Below are 23,437 nucleotides of genomic sequence, written 5' to 3'. Positions count from 1 at the left end.
ACGACCGAGGCGCCTGCGCTAGCAAGCACAAAACAGGATGTACGACAAAGCAATCTATAACCCAACGCAGTCGCCCGCACACAGACCCCGCCCACCCATTGACGCCAGGATAGAAAAAGAAGTACGGTTAACAGATACCGGAGTACATACGAAATCGGGATAATACCCCAAAGTTATGAAAGGAGAACGAAAGGAAAGCATGAGATAAAGAAACCATAAAAACTAAACTAACTAACAAAACTATAGACCCATCCCCCACCCTGCACCCCTGCATGTGGCTTTCGCCTAACCCCAACTAGCAGGGTGCCTGTCGCCCCGACTAACTAACTACAAAAAGTAAAAGAAGAATGGAGCAGGAGAATGTCATACAAACTCCTGGTCACCTTTCCCTCCCGCCTGAAACGAACAACCCCTGTCCTAAGACCACAAAGTACTCAAAAATATTATAGACAGAGCCAGACAGTGGAGACGTTAAACACAACCCAATCTCCTGCAAGCATTCCGTTAGCGAATCCCTTGTCCTTTAAAGCCCCGAAATCAGACCCAGACCAACAGTCTCATCCTTGACCCCTCTGATCTTTCATGCGGACTCTGTCCGGTAACACCATCACCGCCCCAGGAGAGTCAAAGTTCGTAGGAAGTTCAATTAAGATTAATATGAGACCAGTCGAACACATTGAGTCTCTGCAAGCATCCGCCACCGGTAAGATCTCCCTCACCGACATGCAGTCCAGATATCCTTTCCTCCGTAGATGTAAAAGAACCACAAAGGCGGGAAGGGACGGTAATGACTTTCGGTTTTTGCTAGTCGTAGTCTCAAGGAGTGAAGAACCAGGTAGCTCCACAATAAGTGGCTGCGATGGTGAATGCAGCGATACCCCCAGAGAAACAATTCCGCAAGTATTCTGCAAACAGGTCAATGGCGTCAAAACATTATCGCGCACGGGTTCTCCATCCACCTTTACCACGGGCATCGTGGGAGAATCAGTTTGTTGAGTCATGCAATAGAACAGAGCCCAGACTCGGTCGCCCAGTTTTGATGTCACCAGCGATCATTTTACGGACAAGGGTCTCCAGATGCAATTGAAGTGCCCCGATGGCAGCCATTACGGTCTTCAAGAATGGCTTACAGTTCGTCTGATCCGCCTCCACTCGCTCGGCTCTCTCTGGGAGAAGAGGCTAGAGCGGAGCGGACGGCAACGGAGGGTGCATTATCGGTCAGCAGTATTCCACCGCGAGCGAGGGCCCTGGCCCAGCAGCCCAGGGAGGTGGCGACCGGGTCGCCCGGGACGGGACTCCCCCCACAGCCACAGACGAAGCCTATCACCACTCCCTCAGTATAAAACAGACCAGACGCTCGCCACCAAAAACAGGCAAGGATAACCTCCAATGCAAGAGACCGGACCCTGTCCGAGTCCCACGGCCGATGTTATTCAACTGCAACCCGGCTGGGCAGGTACTCGAGGCCCCGGCTCAGAAGCTGGGTTAGGCCGAGATCTTAAACACGACACAACTCCGTCAATCTGGCGTAAAATCAGGATATCTGGCAGGATCATCAAGCAGCAGACGGAGGTCGGCAGAGCCGTGAGCCTATGCGGCCATCTTGGATGCTGCGGGGCTTTGAACTAAGAGCTTGAAGCTCACTTATCTCCTTGCCGAAGTAATCGCAGTCAGGAAGAACGTTTTAAAAGACAACAGTCTCAAGGGACACCTGTGCTTAGGTTCAAAAGGTGATCCCATTAAAAAAGTAAGCACAAGGTTCAAGTCCCACTGAGGCACAATAAAGGGAGCAGGAGGAAATTTATTCATGAGACCCTTCAAAACTCTGATTTGATTTGATTTGATTTTTCCATTTCTAAAGCGCGCGAATGCCCGGGGGTGTCTTGGCGCTATGAATTGTCCAGTTTCCGGTGCAGGTCTGGAGTTAGTGAAGTTTATGCTGTGAATAGCCAGGTTTTGATTTTCTTTCTAAATATCTCCAGAGTTGGGCTGTTTTTTACATCAAGTGGTAGTAAGTTCCATGTCCGTGCTGCGTGAACGAGGAAACTTCTTCCTCCCCAGTTTGATCGTTTAAACGTAGGTATCGCTATCAGTTTTTTTTGACCAGATCTGAGAAGCCTTGAAGGTTCGTAATGTTTCAGGTGTGTTTTCAGGAAGTGAGGACCTTTGCCCTGCAGTGCTTTGTAGGTCAAGCATAGTGATTTGAACTTGACTCTTTTGGCCACAGGTAGCCAAAGGAGTGTCTCTAATTTATGACTAATAGGCTGAAACTTTGGAATTTCCAGTATTAGTCGTGCCGCTGCATTCTGGAGTCGCTGCATTTTTTCCATGATTTTTACTCTGGCTCCCGCATATAATGCGTTACCGTAGTCCAATCGAGACAGTGCAAGGGCTGTCACTACCGTTTTGCGTGTGTCTTGAGGCAGATATGGGAGTATTTTTCTTATCATTTTTAATATCAGCCAGAAAGACGAGGCTAGTTTGTTTACTTGGGCTTCGTATGTTAATTTGGTGTCTATCATGAATCCCAAGTTTTTTGCCTTCTCTGAGGGTTCTGGTCTTGTTCCCAGTTCAGGAGACCACCACTCTGGGGACCAGATATCAGCATTACCACCCAGAATCATTACCTCACTCTTTTCTCCGTTGAGTTTGAGGCAATTTTGTTGCCACAGTAGATTTAAACAAGGATGGCTGATCCGGCAGACAGAGAAAAGCCGACAAAGCCGAAAGATAACCCTTGACCGTAGCAACAGCAAAACCCTGCTGCGCCAAAGAGAGTGCAAATTGAAGAATATCAGACAATTTAGCCTTCAAAGGGTCAATGGACTTCTCTCCACACCAAGTAACACGTTTAGTCCATCTATAAGAATATATAGATTTGGTGGAATCACGCCTGGCCAATAAGATGACATCAACCTCATCATGTGGGAGAGAAAATGAATTCAGGTTGCCCCGTTCAATCTCCAGCCATGAAGGTGTACAGTCTGGAGGTGGGGGTGTAGAACCTGCCCCTCCATCTGAGAGAGGAGGTCTGCCCTGAGAGGGAGACGGAGCGGCGGGCACAAGGAGAGGTGGAGAAGAAGATCTGTGTACCACACCCTTCTTGGCCAATACGGGGCGATCAATATAACTTGGGCCCAGTCTTGGCGAATCTTCCTCAGAACCCGAGGAATCAAGGGTATCGGAGGAATCGCATAAAGGAGTACAGAGTCCGAACTCAACTGAAACGCGTCTCCCAGCGCTCCTTGCATTGGAAACTGGAGACTGCAGAATGACGGGCAGTGAGCATTCTCGTGAGTGGCAAACAGGTCCACCCGAGGAGTCCCCCACGTCCGAAAGACGTGACGAACCACCTCCGGGTGAAGCCTCCACTCGTGGTCGGCTGAGAACTGCAGACTTAGACTGTCAGCACGCATGTTCAGAACTCCGGCCAGATGATTTGCCATCAGACAAATCCGATGGCCCTGAACCCAGGACCATAGACGCAGAGCCTCTCTGCAGAGGCAATTCGACCCTACTCCTCCCTGCTTGTTGACATACCACATCCCGGTCGGGTTGTCCGTCAGGACTTGCACCAACTGACCGCGAAGGGATGGGAGGAAGGCCTTGAGTGCCAAACGTATCGCTCGCAACTCTAGAAGGTTGATGTGAAGCAAGCTTCCCTCTGGAGTCCAAAGACCCTTGACCTCCAGATCCCCCAGATGAGCACCCCACCCTAGTGTGGATCCATCCGTTATCACTGTGGCCACCGACGGAGGCAGTTGAAAAGGCTTTCCTTGAGACAGATTGACTTCCACGCCCCACCAAGACAGATCCGCCGCAGCTTCTCTGGAGCTCCTGACTGACTCCCAGAGATCTCCGTTGTGCTGATAACACTGCCTGCGGAGGCACCACTGGAGCGCCCTCATATGCCAGCGTGCATGGTCGACCAACAGAATGCAAGAAGCCATCAGACCGAGCAGATGAAGGACCTTCAGGACTGGAACGACCGCTCTATTGTGAAATAAAGGAATCATCTCCTGTATGTCGCGAATTCGTTGAGGAGGAGGAAATGCCCGACATACAGTTGTATCCAGTACCGCACCTATGAACAGGTTGCGCTGGGAGGGCACCAGGTGAGATTTGGGTACCTTTATTGAAAAACCCAACCTGTACAACAACTGAGTGTAACCTGTAGATGATGGAGCACCTTCTCTGGAGATTCTGCTTTGATCAGCCAATCGTCCAAATAAGGGAATACCGGTATCCCTGACTTTCTGAGATGTGCCGCCACCACAGCCATCACCTTGATGAAGTCTTGAGGCGCAGTAGTAAGAGTTTGAGTTTTAAATTATTTTTAAAGCGCGCGTACACCTGACGGTTCCATGGCGCTACAGTATACCGAGTCCTTGAGAGACAAGAATAACAGGGGGCGGGGGGACTAATAGGAGATTAATTAGGGGAAGGCTTTAGAGAATAGAAAGGTTTTTAAAGCCTTTCTGAAGAGTGAGTATTGGGTGAAACATCTAAGTTGGACTGGGAGGGAGTTCCAGAAAGTGGGGGCAAGGGTGGAACATTTAGAACCTCCCCATTTTTTTCGGCGAAAGCGGGGAACAATCAGCAGATGTTGGGAAGAGGAGCGAAGTTCCCTGGCGGGGGCGTAAGGCTTGATCTCCGAAGAGATAAAGGCCGGAGAAGAGCCTAGCTGGGCCTGGAAGACGAGGCAGCCCACCTTAAATTGGGAGCGTTCACGAATGGGGAGCCAGTGCAAGGATTTCAAGAGGGGAGTGACATGATGGGATCTGGTGAGGTTGTAAACCAAGCGGGCAGCTTGGTTCTGAACCAGCTGTAAACAACGTACATTGTAGGCAGGCATGCCATGGTAAAGAGCGTTGGCATAATCCAAGCGAGAAACGACCATGGCGAGTACGATAAGTTTTAGGGCCGTGAAGGAGAAGAAGCGGGAAACCTTGCGGATGGTGCGGAGAGATAGAAAAGAGGAAGAAACCACCGAGCTCACCTGGGAGTGCAAAGTGAGTTGGTCACTAATTTTGATACCGAGGGTTTTAACAGAGGAAGAGGGGGATGGAGAGGGCCCAAGAGAAGGGGGCCAAAAGAGGGGGTACCAGGGACTGGAGCAACCACCTGTCAAAACCAGCTCTGTTTTATCTGGGTTTAGTTTCAGGTGGTTGTGATTCATCCAGTCTCGAATAAAGAGCATTGTGGATTGGAAATTAGATTTAGAGTCAGGAGAGTGAGAGAGAGAAAATATGAGCTGGAGGTCATCCGCATAATTGTATACGGAGACCTAGATTTGCTGAAGAGCAAAGATGAGGGGAGCTATGTATAGGTTGAATAGTAAAGGGGAAAGAGAGGAGCCTTGAGGGACCCCACATAGCACCTTCCTAGGTTCAGCCAAGAAATCGCCCAGACGGACCGCTTGGGTGCGATCGCTTAGGAAGGAGGACAGCCAGACTAGGGCCGAGCCACCGATCCCCGCAGCCCCGACACGGGAGAGTAAGATGGAATGGTCCACCGTGTCAAAGCGGCGGAGAGATCGAGTAGCACCAAGGCCTGGGAGATGTTAGTGCCCAATCCCTCTCTAAGGTTGTCAAGTACTGAAAGCACGACTGACTCAGTGGAATGAGCTGGGCGAAAACCGGCTTGGCGGGGGGACAAGACTCGGTTTTCTTCCACGTAGGTGGTGAGAACTCTGGTGACATGTTGTTCCAGAACTTTCCCTAGGAAGGGGAGCAGAGAGATAGGGCGATAATTGGCGGGGACGGAGAGGTCTGCGCCAGGCTTTTTTAGAATAGGGAGGATTATAGCAGTTTTGAGCACAGGGGTAACCACACCCTGGGACAGGGAGCAGTTGAGAAAAGTAAGAGGGGGTAGCGGGCAGTTCATAAAAATGTGACAGAGAACATGAGCAGGGCAGGGGTCAAGTGGGGACCCAGATTTAACCAGAGGGAGGAGAGAGAGAAAAGATTCCTCTGTTAGAAGAGGGAATGAGTCGAGAGAAGCCTCTATCGGGGGGCAGGGGGGGTTAAGGAAGGAGGAAGAGGGGGGGAGGATGTTGGCTCTGATTGTTGCGATTTTATCCAGAAAATAAGAATTCAGGGAATCGCATAGGGGTTTAGAGGGGGAAGGTTTGAGAATAGTCCTGTCGGAGTAAGCGAGTTTATTAATAATAGAGAAAATTTCTCTGGGTTTATTCTCTGCGACTAGAATTTTAGAGGAAAAGTAATCCTTTTTGGTGGACAGAATGGTTTTTTTGTATTGCTGCAAGAGGGAAGTGTACTGAGTTTTGAGGATAGGACAGTACTGTCGTCTCCATGCTCGTTCTGCATGACGAACCGAAAGTTTTAGCGCCTTCAGTTCATCATTGAACCAGTGGTTGGAGTCGTTTGTCCGTCTAGAGGAGACCCGCCTAAGTGGGGCGACGGAGTCGCAGGCTAAAAGTAACCAAGAATTGATAGAGCTGGCTTGTTCTGAGGAGGGCAGACCAGATAGGTCTGGGCTGGACAATGAGAGAGAAGAGGCCAGAGAGGCCACATCTACCCTACCCCAGGATCGTACCCAGATATTTTTAGGGTGCGAGGGCTTGGTGGGTGGGCCAAGTTGAGAGAGAAAAGAAATAAGTGAGTGGTCAGACAAGGGACAAGGGGAAATAGACAGAGACGAGATGGGGCAATTCAGAGACCAGACCTGGTCATGGGTATGGCCTTGAGTGTGTGTAGAGGAATGGACGTACGAAGTGAAGTTAAGGGAGCGTAACGTTTCGGAAAATTCTTTAGAGGTGGAGCATTCGGCTGGATCGGAGGGCCAAAAGTTGAAGTCGCCCAGCACCAAAACGGAAGAGTTGTTGACTGCAAGGGTGGCCACAAGATCTTGGAACCCGTCAAGAAAGGTTTGAGAAGGTTGGGGGGTCGCTACATAAGTAAACAAATGAGGGGTACATTAAAGGAAAGTGACCGAACGACTAAGAAGTCAGATGTACCAATCGAAGGGATGCTGAGAGGTTGAAATGGAAGATCCTTCCGAGCAATCAGGGCGACACCCCCGCCTGATTTGCCGGATGGCCGGTCAGCTCGGAGAGCCTAGTAGGAAGCAGGGAGAGAAGCTAATAAGAGGGGTAGGGAACTGTCCCGGAACCAAGTCTCTGTAAGGAATAGAAGGTCCAGTTTATGTAGATCAAGTAGAACAGAAAGTTTGTGACCGTGTTTAACAGCGGAGCGTGTATTGAGATAGTAGATGGAAAGAGGAGCGTGTCCAGGCCCGGCAGGAGGGTCGGGACAGGGGAGGGGGGAGAGAGGAAGCGGATGTATCGGGGCATGAGGAACGGGAAGAGCGGCTGAGGCTTTCAGTCCCAGGTTATTAATGTGGGTGGTCAGGGAGGCTTCAATAGGCCAAGGGCCTTGGAGACGGAATAGTTGCGCCGATGAGTATTGAAGTGGTCTGGAATAGCGGGGTGGCCTAGGCCCTAGGCGCGTTCGGTCGCGGACGGGCGCAGACAAGCTTGCCTTAGGCGCGCAATCGCCGCGCCCGCTGCGCTCGTCCGCTGCGCGTTCGGTGGTGGCACATGACTTGTAAGGGGCGGGAGGGAGGAAGGGGGTGTGGCCTCAGTAAGGGGGCGTGACCTCGGCGCTCGCCAAAGTGGCGTGAGGGGGAGAAAGTGATCGGTAACCTCCCGCCGCAGCCTTCAATCGGCCGCGCGGGGAACCGAAATCAGCTGGTGGGTGTGGGTTGTTAAAAACAAGGAACACAGGTTCAAACAAATACTTTCAGTAATAATATTAAAAACCAAGAGGTCCGCTCCCGGCTACCGCCTCAGGAGGACTCATGATAGCTGGGCAGACGCTAGTGATCAGCGTCTATAAGTGCGCGCTGGAAGGGGGCGTGGGCTCGGTGAGGGGGTGTGGCCTCAGCGCTCACCAAAGTGGCGTGAGGGGGAGAAAGTGATCGTAACCTCCCGCCGCAGCCTTCAATCGGCTGCGCGGGGAACCGAGATCAGCTGGTGGGTGAGGGTTGTTAAAAACAAGGAACACAGGTTCAAACAAATACTTTCAGTAATAATATTAAAAACCAAGAGGTCCGCTCCCGGCTACCGCCTCAGGAGGACTCGTGATAGCTGGGCAGACGCTAGTGATCAGCGTCTATAAGTGCGCGCTGGAAGGGGGCGAGGCCTCGGCGCTCGCCAAAGTGGCGTGTGGGGGAGAGAGTGATCGGTAACCTCCCGCCGCAGCCTTCAATCGGCTGCGCGGGGAACCGAGATCAGCTGGTGGGTGAGGGTTGTTAAAAACAAGGAACACAGGTTCAAACAAATACTTTAAGTAATAATATTAAAAACCAAGAGGTCCGCTCCCGGCTTCCGCCTCAGGAGGACTCGTGATAGCTGGGCAGACGCTAGTGATCAGCGTCTATAAGTGCGCGCTGGAAGGGGGCGTGGCCTCGGTGAGGGCGTGTGGCCTCGGCGCTCGCCAAAGTGGCGTGAGGGGGAGAAAGTGATCGGTAACCTCCCGCCCCAGCCTTCAATCGGCTGCGCGGGGAACCGAGATCAGCTGGTGGGTGAGGGTTGTTAAAAACAAGGAACACAGGTTCAAACAATTACTTTCAGTAATAATATTAAAAACCAAGAGGTCCGCTCCCGGCTTCCGCCTCAGGAGGACTCGTGATAGCTGGGCAGACGCTAGTGATCAGCGTCTATAAGTGCGCGCTGGAAGGGGGCGTGGCCTCGGTGAGGGCGTGTGGCCTCGGCGCTCGCCAAAGTGGCGTGAGGGGGAGAAAGTGATCGGTAACCTCCCGCGGCAGCCTTCAATCGGCTGCGCGGGGAACCGAGATCAGCTGGTGGGTGAGGGTTGTTAAAAACAAGGAACACAGGTTCAAACAAATACTTTCAGTAATAATATTAAAAACCAAGAGGTCCGCTCCCGGCTTCCACCTCAGGAGGACTCGTGATAGCTGGGCAGACGCTAGTGATCAGTGTTTATAAGTGCGCGTGGCCTCGGCGCTCGCCAAAGTGGCGTGAGGGGGAGAAAGTGATCGGTAACCTCCCGCCGCAGCCTTCATCGGCTGCGCGGGGAACCGAGATCAGCTGGTGGGTGAGGGTTGTTAAAAACAAGGAACACAGGTTCAAACAAATACTTTCAGTAATAATATTAAAAACCAAGAGGTCCGCTCCCGGCTTCCGCCTCAGGAGGACTCGTGATAGCTGGGCAGACGCTAGTGATCAGCGTCTATAAGTGCGCGCTGGAAGGGGGCGTGGGCTCGGTGAGGGGGCGTGGCCTCGGTGCTCGGCAAAGTGGCGTGAGGGGGAGAAAGTGATCAGTAACCTCCCGCCGCAGCCTTCAATCGGCTGCGCGGGGAACCGAGATCAGCTGGTGGGTGAGGGTTGTTAAAAACAAGGAACACAGGTTCAAACAGGAAGGACCGCAAACTGGTAATGCTGCGAACCCACCGTAAAACGGAGATACTTCCTGTGCGACTTCCGAATGGGGATATGGAAATATGCATCCTGCAAGTCGATCAACACCAACCAGTCTTCTTGCAGCAGTGCTTGAAGAACCTGTTCAAGGGTGAGCATCTTGAACTTCTCCTGCTTCAGGTAAAGGTTCAAGATCCTGAGATCCAGGATTGGACGAAGTCTGCCATCCTTCTTGGGGATCAGGAAATACCGGGAGTAGCATTCCTGACCCCTTTCCTGCTCCGGAACCACCTCAATTGCACCTTTTCTTAACAGTGCCAGGACTTCCTCCTGCAGGAGCAGCAGGTGGTCCTCCATGCAAAACCCTTGGCAAGGAGGGTAATTTGGGGAAATTCCCGAAAGGGAAGAGCATACCCATTCTCTACGAGATTGAGAATCCAAAAGGTCCGATGTCACCGATTCCCAATCCCGTAGAAAATGAGTAAGCCGGCCCCCCACAGGACCCGGATGGTCTGGAATGGCGGATCTAGGGCTGCTTTGCTGTTGTAGGAGGGGGTGGGTAGAGGAAGAGGAGGAGGAGGAGGAGGATGCCTGACGTCCCAGAGGATGAGCTCTTTGTCTGCCCCTGTAGGATTTATACAACAGATTTTGTTGTTGTTGCTGCTGCTGCTGTAGCTTGTAGGGATGAAAAGAAGATCTTCCAAACCCCTATACCTTTTGCTCACAGGCCCTCTAGTCTGCAAACCCAAAGTCCTGGCTGTTGCCCTGCTGTCTTTGAACCTCTCCAATGCAGCATCCGCCTTTTTTACCAAAAAGTCCTGAGCCATCAAAGGGCAAATCCATTAAAGCAGCCTGAACATCTGTAGAGAACTCGGGAGTCTTTAACCAGGCAGCTCTTCTGGTGGCAATTGAAGATCCCATGACCCTACCCACTGAATCCGCTGTGTCGATTCCGCTCTGAATGACCTGCCGAGCAGCAGCCTGGGTGTCAGCAAGCACCTCATTAAAACATTTTCTGTCCTCTTCAGGAAGTTTAGGGGTCAATTGCTTTACAGTATCCATTAAGGCATGGATATAATGACCCAGGAGACAAGTGGCAGTCGTAGATTTGAGGGCCATACTTGCTGAGGAAAAAACTTTCTTAGCAGATTGGTCCTGCTTCTTTGAATCCTTATCACCAGGTGCCTGGGGAAAACCACCTGCAGATCTTTTAGAACAGGCCGCCTGAACCACTAAGCTCTCTGGCAAAGGAAGAGAGGACAAAAAGTCTGGATCCCCAGGAGCCACTCTATAAGGCCTCGCAGCAGCCTTAGAAACTGCAGGAGCCGTAAGAGGCCTATCCACACCTCCAGGATAGGATCTGTTAAGGCTTCAGTAAAAGGAAGCATAGGTTCCACCACAGATGAGGGAGAATTGAGGACTTCAGTTAAAATCTTAGATTTATACTCTGCAGTAGGCAGAGTCAAATTCAGCAGATCCGCTGCCTTCTTGATAACCACATGGTAGGGGGCCACATCTTTAGAAGGAGCATCAGACACCGATGTTAAAACCCAATCAGGGGACAGTTCCAGTCCACTTACCTCCCTTAAATCATCAAAAAAGTCAGACTCTTGGAGCTCACCCTCTTCAAAATCAGCTCCCTATACCTCTGCTCCTCCAAAAGGCGCTGGGCTTCACGCCTCAACTTCTCCTTCCGAAGCGACGTCGTCGGATCCGGAATCGAATCCGAAGGAGCCGGCGCCGGCGTCGAAGATGGCGCCGGCGTCGAACTCCGAGTTGGAAGACCATGCCGAAGATCTCGAGGTCGGTCTGGAGCCGGTGACGCAGGAAGTGGCGTCGATGACTTTGGCGGAGCCGAGAAATGCCATGGCGGTGTCGGCGCCAGCAAGAACGGCGCCGGAGCATAAGCTTGGGGAACTCCCAAATTGTATGCCAAAGGACCCATGGGACCAGCCGGTGCTCCAGAGGGGTACATTGCTCTCGCATAAACACCATACATGGCATTTAAGAACTGCGAAGGGTCTTGACCTGGACCCGGAAAAGGAGGATACGAACCAACCGACTGCTCTCAAGGAGGCTGCACCGGAGTTGACTCTTCTTGTTCCTCGGGCTGGTGAGCTGGAGTCGTCGAGCCCTGAGGAACCACTTCCTCCTCTTGAACTGTAGACTGGGAAGGAGCCGGAGAAAGATTCGACGCCTGAGCCGGTGAATGCTCCGGCGAATCCAAAGGCAAAGCCTCACCTTCCGGATCCCGTGCCGGAGATGGAGGCACCATACCCTTTCGAAGCCGTCTACTAGGCGACTTCGCTCTCGAATCCGACTCCTTTCATGAAAGGTGCCTTGACCCATGCTTCCTCTTCTTATGTTTCTTCTTCGTAGATCTGGAAGCATGTCCCAAAGACGACTTCGAAGCCGACCTCGACCTGGAACTCTTCTTGGCCTCTTTACCTTTCAAGTTTGCAACCAGGAGCTTCGCCTCAAGTTCTCGAAGGGCCTTTGGATTCATCTTCCTACAGGAATGACAACCTTGGACGTCGTGACCTGAACTCAGGCACCATATACAATCATCATGCGGGTCAGTGATGGACATCATCTTCCCGCATTCGCCGCACGGCTTAAAACCAGTCTTCTTAGTCGACATCACGACAGGAATCAGAACTCTAGAAAGAACTCAGAAAATCACAATAGTAACAAAGTTACTATCAACGCTACAGAGGATCCCTCGAAAACCGTTAGCGACGACGACGCGGAAAAAAGAGAACTGATGTTATCACGCCGACGTGGGCCTATTATGGAGTCAGTGATGTCAGCGGAGCCGCACGCGATGCCGTGCCTCTATGACGTCGTCCACGTCGGCGCGAAGCTACAAAAGAATTTCCGAATGTTGCTGATGCAAGGGGATATTCACAAGGTGAGGAATCCACTGGCAGATGTATCCATCAGAATTTAGGATTAGATCTTATGTCGTGTGTAGCAAGGGTTTTTTCCATATTACATATATGTTGCATGCAATGCAGACCTGGCTGTATGCCAACATGAAAGCAACTAACACTTTAAAGCAGGTATGTGAAAGGCTCAGTGCCTAGAAACCTAATATTCTGAATGGTAATGCTAACAGTGTGTTTGGTAATTTTCCAGAATTATTTTCACAGCTAAAAGTCTGCTTTAGTTGCCGTAACAAAACATAGAAATGAAAATGTTCTGCTCTGAAATCTGCATGCATCAAGTTGAGCTACGTCACCCGGTTTTGTACACATTAGGCTAGGAAGGAAATTTAAATAATAACATATGCCTGCATTTTGTGCGTTTCTGCAACAGAGTCATTGCTAGCACATGATTTCCCTCCATTGAGAGAAATTAGAGGAGAAAGTGTAAAGGGACGCCAGGATTTGGGATGGGAAAACACGAGGACTGATGGTTAAGAGGCAAGCTTAAATGTTGATATCGGACTGCGGACCCAATCACTTTATATCATTACCAGGAAAACTTGCATAGCTTCACATAGAAATCAGGGAGTTTAAAACCATTCAGTCGAAAGAAAATGGGTACTCGCAAACATTTTCTCAGGGGCCAAAATGTTTGGTATGTAATGTACCTGAGGGACACATTGATGTCAGCTGGGTGGCAGTCAGGCAAGGCGGTTGGTGGGGATTGTAGGCAAGGTTTGCGTAGTGGAAGCAAAGTACAAACAACTAGTGACTGAATTGAACAATGTGACACCAGAACACCTGGGATTATTCCTGATTTCCACAGTTTGCCAAATTGTATGATCCTAGGCAATTATTTAATTTCACCTTCCCTCCTTTTTCTTCATTATCACATTTACATGGCTTCAGGATGTGAACTGTACAAACCTTTCTCATGTGTTTGATTAAATAAAATATGTTGTTGTTCATTTATAATAGGAACCCAGGCCACCCAAACAGTGCACATAACAACTGACTTGCCTCTTTAGTTCACTATTGGTATTATTGTCATGGTATGGGGAAGAAATAATGTTTCTAAATTCATGTTTGAAACCTATCACCTTTTAAATTAATACTTCAAAATGCACTGATATAGTCAGTTGTACTAAGGGGAAAAGGTTATGCATGTTAATTAAATACTCTTTTTGAATTTTGAAGAGACTGTCATAGTTTTATACTTTTGCTGCAAGATGAGTTTAAAAATAATGGCGTTTCAAAAGTAAGACAATTAACCTTCACATAAATGCTTTCCTGTTAATTTAACATATTTTTATTGTCAGTGCTGAATCAAGTAAACAGCAGCCCAGTGCTCCTGTTGACCAGGGGGCCGCATGTAAAGGTCAGAAGGCCACCGCGGCCTTTGGGCCGTACTTCGAGTATCAATGCGATAGAACAATCATGAGGCCAAGAACATATATGTAGACATTAGGTAGGGACTAATCGAATCGAATAGGAAATGTGGAAATGTAGAAATGTGTGATGAAATATACTAGGGGTTCATTATATTTTATAATATAACTTCTAAGATTTCGATTTTGGTTACCATCATTTTGATATACAAGATTTATGGTCGAATAATGCATAATAAATAACTGTATGTTGTGAATTGCCAACAACAGTGAGTCTGCAATTCTTAGGGGCCAGGGTTGGGGGTTCTGTTTATGGGGGGTTGAATACTCTCTCAGAAGAAACATAACTCCTTGAGTGGAAAGACTCCTGCTAGGTCTCTTTTTGTCTGAAGAGGGTACTCTAAGCATTATTTCTTTGTGGGGTTAGTGGATCTATCTTGGTGTGCCTCCAAGATGTGGAATTCATGACATGGCACCCCACAGTTATTGCTTTCATGATGGGATATAATCAGGCCTGGCTTGTATCTAACATATCTAGTATGGAAACAATTCTGCCACACACAGCACTTATTATACCTTGCATTATATAAAAGTAAAAATGGGTCCTTAAAAATGAAAACATGCATCTTTCTGACCTCTGGCTCACATAAGGACTAATTACAAGCCTGTTTTCCATAAAACCTATCTGATGTGAGTCTTTCATATTCAAAGGGGACCATCATGGGTCGACTGAGTATTGTATTAGGCTCCCAATTCATGGCAGGCAGCAGTACAGGAGAGTACGCTCTGAAGATTCACTTTAAAACTCTTATTATTCTTGCTGCGATGAAAGACATGGAATCAAACTTCACTGGATGAAGGCCTTTGAACTGATACCAGATACAATGTCTTTCTCTTCATATGGCATGTTTGATTAGTTAAATAGGTCCTGGCTTGGGCTTAGATATTGCAGCACTTAAGAGGAATATTTAACAGGGAAAATTCCAAGTGTTGGCGGGCCATGTTGATAAGGTCGGACATGCTACTCCATGGTAAATGTGGCCTCCCTTCCAGGAGGAAAGGTTCTATTGCTTGCTCAATGGAATGTGAGGGGTGTCAAACAACTGGAGAAGCATACTGAAACAGTATAAGGTTTGAACAACAAGGCCTTGAAGATTAACCTTGGGGCAAAGGAAAGCTGTAGAAAGTTTTTGAATGATAAGATTGAACCCCCCAACGCATGTGCCACTGCTAGAAAAGAACGAGCATTTCTGGTCGCTGGTACTGCAAAATGATTCACAGTTGGACAGCGTGGCTGGCAGAAAACTATGTTCAAGAGGTCCTGGTCCACTTCCTATTAGTAACTGACTGTTATATGACAGAGTGTTCTTCCACACTTTGCGGAAGCTTGCAAGGTGTTCTGCAGTCATGGAGATTCCAAGCTTAATATCATATTCCAAAGGAGTCTCAGCTTATTTATATAGAAGATTAAGATGGTCTTGTCCAATCTTAATAGCACAAGTGAATTTGCTGTGTCAGCTTCGTGTTGCTCTCTTCTCCAAGATATTTATGGTAAGCATTTATTTCACCAGACCGGTGTTCCCTCTTTTCTAGATCTTGCAAGTGCGCGTCCCAGCCAACTACGGGATGCATCTGTTGCCATCACACAAGCTGCTGGGTTAGAAGTGCAGACCTACAACAATACTGTTTCTCAATGATAGGGAGAGCCTTACACTGGGTGTTGTCTGAATTTGGTGCCCTTGGGACCGCTGTCACTATGCAAAACCTAGCCTAATCCAATGCAACCTAATCTTGAAGGACCCGGAAACTGAAGTAACTAAGCGTTCAGTTCCTCCTGAAAGGGTTGCAACCACAAGCTTTGGTACAGGATGAGAGGAATACAGGAGCACATCATGCCTAGTAGAAAACTTAAATAGTTGGACTAACATGGTCACTCCATTTTGATTTTGAAGCACCAGGGATTAAATTATGTGAATTTGCTTCTTTGATTGAAAATACTTCTCTGACATAGCACCCAGAATGGAGCTCAAACACTAAATCGATGCTGTGGGTTTGAGATGAGATTGGTCTTCCTTCTGTCTTTATTCTAAGTCCTATTTGTGGAATAGATTGAAATGTTCCCCTGGAGAAGCATTCACCTAAGATGTTGTCAGTGGGGCCATATGATGGGTTAAGATCCTCAGTGCTGATCTCAGGCTGAATGATAATACTCTGAACTAGCAATGGTAATCTCGAATCACAAGTAGTTGTGGTGATTATGGTATCAAGAATGTGGAATTAAGCATCCTGCAAATCCAACAACTTCACGAACTCTCACTAATGGAGCGGCTCGCTCACTTCTTGTAATGGGGCTATCCTTAAGTATAGTTTCCAGAAATATGGGTAGCATTGATTAAGATTCTGTATAGGATACTACGCTCCAGATTTCAGAAGCCTTTCATTCCTTGGGATTTGGAAGATGGGCACCAAGAAGCCATTCTTAATATGGATCGGAACACTACTTTTAGTAATGTCTTTTACGGTGCAAGCTACAGTAGTCTCTGGTCGATTTTGAGCATAGCACCAAAGTGGAACACATCCAGCACCTGTTTGCCAGCTGTAACAGTTACTCTTTTTTATAAAGAAGGTGAAATCCTTCTGCTCACTTGACCAGAAAGGAACCAAGATCATGTAGTCATGCTGGGAAACGGTCAATGGTGCCGCAAAGAATCCAATTGATTGGGTTTGCCAAAAACTTCTTTTCCTGGGGATGTTGTATGGAGAAGTAATAGGTGTTTTGTTAATAAGGTGCCTGATGAAGAGGTTGGAAATGCTGTGGTTGGAGCCAGTTATCAAAAGTAGGAAGGCAGGTCCCTCTGGAAATCCTGAAAGGCCACCTTTGATACTGAAACACATCCGGGAACGAGGCAGTTTCTGGGTCAGACTTGATAGTTGAAGAGCTTTGTGCACAGATTCTTCCTCTCAAACAGACCCGGCGGAGGCATCTCCAGCATCCACAAGGACAACCTCGACCGCATCGCCCTGGGTGACAAAACAACCCCGATCATGGTGCCCCTCAACTTCCAGATCAAACCCACCAGAGGAACCCTCGCCTACAGACTGCCAGGCCCCCGCTCCAGATTCTGCAGCGCAATTCCAAACTTCATTGGCCCCCTGGCGATGTACTCCAACCACTACATCTTCCTGGGAGACCTGAATTTCTGCATGGAGGACCCCTACGACACCAACTCTACCACGGATCCCCTTTGGCCAAACCACATTTTTAAACTAGTAAAAGAAGCAATCAGATGCTCCCTCACAGGACTACTCAATGCCTCTATCACCACAGCCACTGTCCTTGACGCTTGGAAGCACGCCATGGTCAAACCGCCCTGAAAAAACCATCTGCCAACCCCAACAAACTAAAAAACTAACAACCCATCTCGCTCCTCCCTTTTTCCCACCAAAGTGCCGGAGAAAGCCATCAACCGCAAGCTCATGAACTACCTTGAAGAAAACAATCTGCTCTACCCCTCCCAATAAGGCTTCTGGCCTAACCACTGCACCGAGACCTCCCGATTGCAGCAACAGATGACATCAGATGCATCCACAACCTCGGCGGATCAGCTGCCCCCATTCTCCTTAACCTTTCGGCTGCCTTCAACGCAGCCTACCACGTGACTAGACTCCACCACATAGGCATTCAGGCCAAGGCTGTTAACTGGATCTCCTCCTTCCTCTCCAGCCGAACTCAGAGGATCCACCTACCACCATTCTCCTCCACACCCAAAGACATCATATGCGGCGTCCCACACAGCTCCTCCCTCAGCCCCACCCTCTTCAACATCTACACACCAGTCCTGACAAACATTGCTCGCACACATGGATTCAACATCAGCTCCTACACTGACGACACAACGCTCGTCCTATCCCTCACAGAAGTAGCTGACACCACAAGAACCAACTTCCAAACCACCATGACAGGCATTGCCACCCGGATAAAGACCAACTGCTTGAAACTCAACTCTGACAAGGCAGCAGTAATAATCTTTGGACACTTGCCCTCCCCTTGGAATGCAACCAGTTGACCTGTACCTCGGCTTGTACCCTCCCCTATTTACCATGGCCCGCAACTTCTGGATCATACTGGATACTCAACCTCACCATAAAACAGATTAACAACTTCTGGTCTGCCTGCTTTCACATCCTCCGCAAGATCTTGTAATGGATTCCAGTCTCAACCAGGAAGATAGTCACCCAAGCCCTTATCAACAGCCATCTCGACAGTGGCAATGTATTCTACCTCGGAACCACCAAGCAGCTTCTGAGCCGGCTCCAGAGCATACAGAACGTGGCAGCAAGACTCATCCTTGCTCTTCCTAGAAGATGCAGCACCACCCCTCAATACCCTCCACCGCCTCCCTGTTCAGAAGAGATGCTTCTTCACGATCCTCAAGCATGCCTACAAAGTCCTACACAAAACTAGACCCGTCTACATCAACTACCTCCTGACATTCCATTAAACGACCAGATAGATCTGATCCTCAACCCTCACCCTGGCTCACATCCCCCGCATCCATTGCAGCCGCTGCAGAGGTCGCTCCTTCTCCTACTTTGCTGCCAAGTCCTGGAACAACCTCCCCTTCCACCTGCGCTCCTCCTCATCTCTGAAGGACTTTAGAAAACACCTCAAGACCTAGCTCATTGACAACCACCACTCCGATCAAGGCTCGCGCAATCACCCAGCGCCTGGAGACCTCCCTGACGACAAGCAGCGCTCGACAAGACCTCAGATTGATTGATTGACAGCATGTCTAAAATCAGATGAAATAGCTCAGAAAGAAAACAGGTTGCGCAAAGCAAGACCTGGTGCCTCAGCACAGCAGCTCCAGCCATCTGCCAGAAACCTGAGCCGGTGCCATATTTTGCATTGTCAATCATGGCTGTTGAGGCTCTTTCCTCCACTCAAATGATTGCGTTTGTGGCGATCAATGTCTAGCATCTGCTTGATTGTAAAAGTCAGATGTAGTTGAAAATGGGAATAGGCTTAACAGATTTTCTCTGTGTCTCTTCGGAGTTATCTAAAAAGTATTCAATTTCTGATACAGAAAAAAGCAATTCAAAAACACCTGGACACACTTTCTACCAGTAAATAAAAGTGGGCTAATCGTCTGGTGGCATTTCAGCATGTGATGACGTTGGTGCACCGGTTTTTAATCGGCTCCTGTAGTGGTGTGGGGTGAACCCTGATGTCAACAAATGTTATACATACTATCAATATTCCCAACCCCATTGTGGGAAATGGGTTGCACCCTGTATTGCCTGTACCGAAAGCGCATCCTTACGCATCTACGTATAAAGAAGGACTCCGCCCCACGGCCTTGTTGTTTTCTCATTTGTTATACAAAGACATAAACCACATGAGGCACGATATAACCTGAGCATTGTCTATTGTCAAAAACATATTTACATACTAAGAAAGTTCCAACGTCGAAGATGGCGACCAGAGTGAATGTTCCATTACATTACCCGTGGTCGCTACCAGATGTGTGCAGGTTGCGGTCACGTTTAAAAAGACCCCGGCCTCTCTTGCCTTCGAGGAAGCAGTGCCGGAGTAAGTCTGATGGCAGACGGTACTCTGCGTTTAAATAAGTATCAAGTCACGTCCACAAAACCCTACCAGGCCCATGGAAAGACATTCCCGGCATATAAAAGCTTTATTCTACCCCCCAACTTAGGACACTAATAGCATTTCCTCTGCCTTTTCCTCATGGGGCTTTGACTGATACCCAAATTGGGTAAGTTCTACACCTTTCAAGCCCACGATGTTCTGCTAGCAAGCCACTAGCACCGTGTCATGGATGGTGGTGCCATTGTGTGTTTTGTATTACTTGGGGTATGCAGCTGTGAATCATTATGCATGCCGCCTAATATTCCATGTTCATTTATAAGTCTAAACATATCTGTTATGTTTGTCCATCTTTGTGTTCCAGGTTGTTGTTTTTTACCCAGGCTACGTTACAATACTACCATTTGACCTGTTGTGTGACTGGTTACCCTAACACAATATGTCTACATACTGAATCCAGTCATAGTGTAGTGTAGGTTTTTGCCTTAGGTCCAAAATAATCGGCACATGATCGCTTTCGTCATACTTAGGCGAGAACAGGTTGACCTTGATTCAGACCGACTTACTCACTATGCTAACCAGGATCATTATATCCTAAATAAGCGTGGAATTTTTTTATTAGGCTGGTGAGCTCAAACATTAAATAGTTTGACCCCGAGTATCACAACACATTTTAACCCACTCTTTATCACCACTCTACACACACCACTTGAGCCCACACACTCCACTTCACCAGATGGCTAAGAAAAAATCTCCGTCAAAGAGCCGCCTAGTGGTTGCCCGTCGGGCATTGCAGCGCAGGCCAGACGAGGAGCTAGCCCAATGATGAAGCATGACACCCATTTGGGTGTGTTAGGGCCTGTGCTCCTTCACCTTCAACTCTAGTCTTCTATATATTTCCTGTTGTTGTGAGGAACTGCACACCCCTTTGCCTACAGTTCATTGATACAAAGAGCAAGTGTACTGGACCTAAAAAGCTCCTGCGTCCCTTTTTTGTAGAGGAAGTTCATTAAAATAACCCTCTTCCACCATTGTTAGTAATACAGGTTTCCTTTGGTTAAGTGTGCATTGGATGTGGTGGGGACGCAGTGGTGACTGAACAAATGGTTTGGACAAGGGCTGCACGGCTAAATGTGGAGTTGGGTAATGGTGTGGCTCCTGAGCAGGTTGTTTTTGCAATAGAAAACTGTAGTAACAAACTACCATGATATGGTATAACTCATTGATCAAGTCTACTGGTAGTCTGCACATTTGTTGCTATTGGAATCAATCTTCTTCTTATCACTCAATGTCTATTGTAATGCAGGTGACCATACCCTAGTCTGTCTCCTCATCTTCTGGGGGCATGCAGTGGTCCTTTACTTTCACCCAGGGCCACACAGTCGATTTTCTTATTCTTCCTTACATGTGACTCGCAGTTGCAGAGGACTGATTGTTATGTTAATGTTAAGGGGGTACTTTTATAGAGCACGGGTACTCCGAAGAGTGTCCCGGCGCTGAAAGAACCTCACGGATCCAGGAAAGAGGAAGGGACGAGCGAGAGAACGTAGCTCAGAAGGAGCGGGTTATTGCATGAAAAGCAGGGTCTTCAGATCTTTCCTGAATGCCAGCAGATTGGTGCTAGATCGGAGAGAAAGAGGAAGAGCGTTCCACAGCCGGGGGGCAAGATGTTTGAAAAAACGCCCCCCACAGCGAGCACGTCCGATCACAGGAGTGACTGCCCTGGCCTGGGTAGAGGAGCGCAGGGATCTAGAAGGAAGATAGAAGCTGATCATTTTCTGGAGATAACGGGCACCTGTACCATGAAGGGCTTTGAAGGCAATGGTCAGGGCCTTGAAAGTGATCCGCTTCTTAATGGGCAACCAGTGAAGAGTTCTAAGAAGTTCACTGGCCCTGGCTCTCCTAGTGAGGCCAAAAATGGCCCGGGCCGCAGAGTTTTGCACAACCTGGAGACCCGCGAGGAGGTAGTCCGGAAGGCCTAGGTACAGCACGTTGGAATAGTCCAGGCGAGAGCCAATCAAGGCCTGCAGGGCTTTGCTCTGGGACTCTTCTGCCGAGTCAAGCTGATGCGACGGAGAGTGACGGGAGACTTTTGTTACAAATGTATCTTTTGTGAGCAGAATAGTCTAAAGCCCCTTTGCTGTTGTCCCGAGAGTTGTCAGCAATGGCTTTGTCAACTGAAGAGTAGCTGTCAACAGGCAGGCCATTAAGGATGCAACAATCCATTTTGTAGACCTGGTCATCAACGGAAGAAAAGATGGAGACAGGACGTTAACAAATGCCATTGTTGATGATGGATTAACCAGCTGAAACTTGAATTGAAATGAAGCCTCAGAGACAGACGGGCCTTCTCTGGTACTTGACGGGAGGCACTGATGGAAAACATTTGAACTGTATTTCCGACAAGCAACTGCCCTAGCACAGAAAGTTCCAGCAATCCATGTAAAAGGTAGAATTTTAAGGTTTAGAAGAATAACTTAGCAGAGCTCCAAAGGCACTCTATTCTACATGGTGTGCAATAGAAATCTAAAGTATGGTGGCGTTTGGGGAGTAGTACAGTTTAAAGTACTCTCATTGGCTGGAGTTTGGATCTTTTACAATGAGGTCAGTGTGCTACTCAAGTGAAGCTGGTTAACGTTTTCTCTTTAAAGCGAAATAGGATTAACCATAGGGACTGCCAGCCGGTCTGCAGATGTGCTGTTCCTAGTGCAGGTGTGTGCACTGTTTATAAATGTGTGTACAGTCCTAGTCGTAGTCTGTGCCCAGGTCCCCTAATGATAGCTTTGCCATAGATCAGGAATGTGGACCAGATATGCAATGAGGCTTGTGATCTAAAAGTATTAAGGCTTGGTCCCACTGGCCTGCCCAAAGCCGCCTAAGGTGTGCTGATCCCGATAATATGATTGAAATATTGATTCCTATATGTTTTACTACCTTTACTTTTTCTATTATTTAGCCTATACAGCAACACTTAAAACTGCCTGTGTGGCAAAGCAGCCTAAAGTCAGTTTTAAAGAAAAACCATCAACTAACTGGCAGCAGAGAGAATTTTCCAGAAAATTAAAAATAAACTAAAAAACCATTTAAACAGAGTTAACTTACAGCTAGAAGACTCTGATTTATTTCTGCTCCTTCAAACTTAGTTTGCTTGTTGGACTCCCTGGCGTCAGCTGCTCTCTCACTACCAGCCAAGTCAATGAAAGACATCCTAGCAAAAGAAACAGACGTTAATCATGCGTGTCCATTTTAAAGTTAGATGGAGAAACATGCTAAAGAGAGATTACTGCTAAAGAGAGATTTAAATTCAAAGTAAAGCAGAAGTATCACATTAATTTGGATATTATTTACTTGCACTCAAAAATGACATCCACCAATTTTCTCGTTTTAGAGGTCACGTGGAGTGGGCTCCAAAAAGTTTTTTTATCTAGGGTAACTCAAATGTGACACTAAGCTAATGCTTTAACTGAAAATATTTGAAAGTAAAGACTGCCAAGCTGGTTGAGAGTCCAAGAACTAGTCTCAAACTTCATAAGAATTTAAATAAAGAGGAATAGCCAAGCAGCCTCTTTACAGTTCACAATTCAATAAAATCACACTCAAAGTTAATGAGTTCTCTGGGTCCAGATACAGATTTATTTAGGTTAATCTAGCAAATGTGACAACTTGTCCTATGATACATTTCACAAAGTGATACAGCACGTCAAGAATTACGGCCTCATATTTGTTCTTCCTGCTTACCTTCCAAACATTCGGCGTGCAGAATCTTTAACCTGAATCTGGATTATGGCATGAGACCGAGATGAATCTGAATTTACTCCTGTAGCCCCAGTACTCCGCTCCCGACTACCTTTATGGATTACCTAGAATAAAACACAAACATGGTTTTGCTATAAAATGGAAGCCATGTTTTCAACGACAACAAAAATCTGTACAGGGATATAGCATTGGCAACTTTTTTCCCTGAAGCCATAATATTTAAGTATCATTATTCAATGGAGCAAACACTCCACGTAGTCATTGACCAGAGGTGGAGTTAGAGGGCCAGAAAGCAGCCAAGCGCCCTACTCTGTCGCCAAATAAATAATTACTTAGTACTACTCACACTCGTGTG

General features: G+C 48.0%; 1 protein-coding gene across 3 annotated transcripts in view; it reads right to left on the bottom strand.

Moving 5' to 3' along the window:
- KIF24 (kinesin family member 24) overlaps nucleotides 1-23,437 on the bottom strand; it is a 411,488-nt gene that overhangs the window by 225,341 nt on the left and 162,710 nt on the right. For all 3 annotated transcript variants that reach the window (XM_086960290.1, XM_086960289.1, XM_086960291.1), the window contains 2 exons: nucleotides 23,065-23,186; nucleotides 22,429-22,534 (listed from right to left, as the gene is read on the bottom strand). In XM_086960290.1, the coding sequence (XP_086816416.1) occupies nucleotides 22,429-22,534; nucleotides 23,065-23,186 (228 nt within the window). The remainder of the gene's footprint in view (nucleotides 1-22,428; nucleotides 22,535-23,064; nucleotides 23,187-23,437) is intronic.

Source organism: Lissotriton vulgaris, chromosome 3_1, assembly GCF_964263255.1.
Source record: "Lissotriton vulgaris chromosome 3_1, aLisVul1.2, whole genome shotgun sequence".
NCBI lineage: Eukaryota > Metazoa > Chordata > Amphibia > Caudata > Salamandridae > Lissotriton > Lissotriton vulgaris.
The sequence above is the reverse complement of the archived record's forward strand: the minus strand, read 5'-3'. Positions and strand labels throughout refer to the sequence as shown.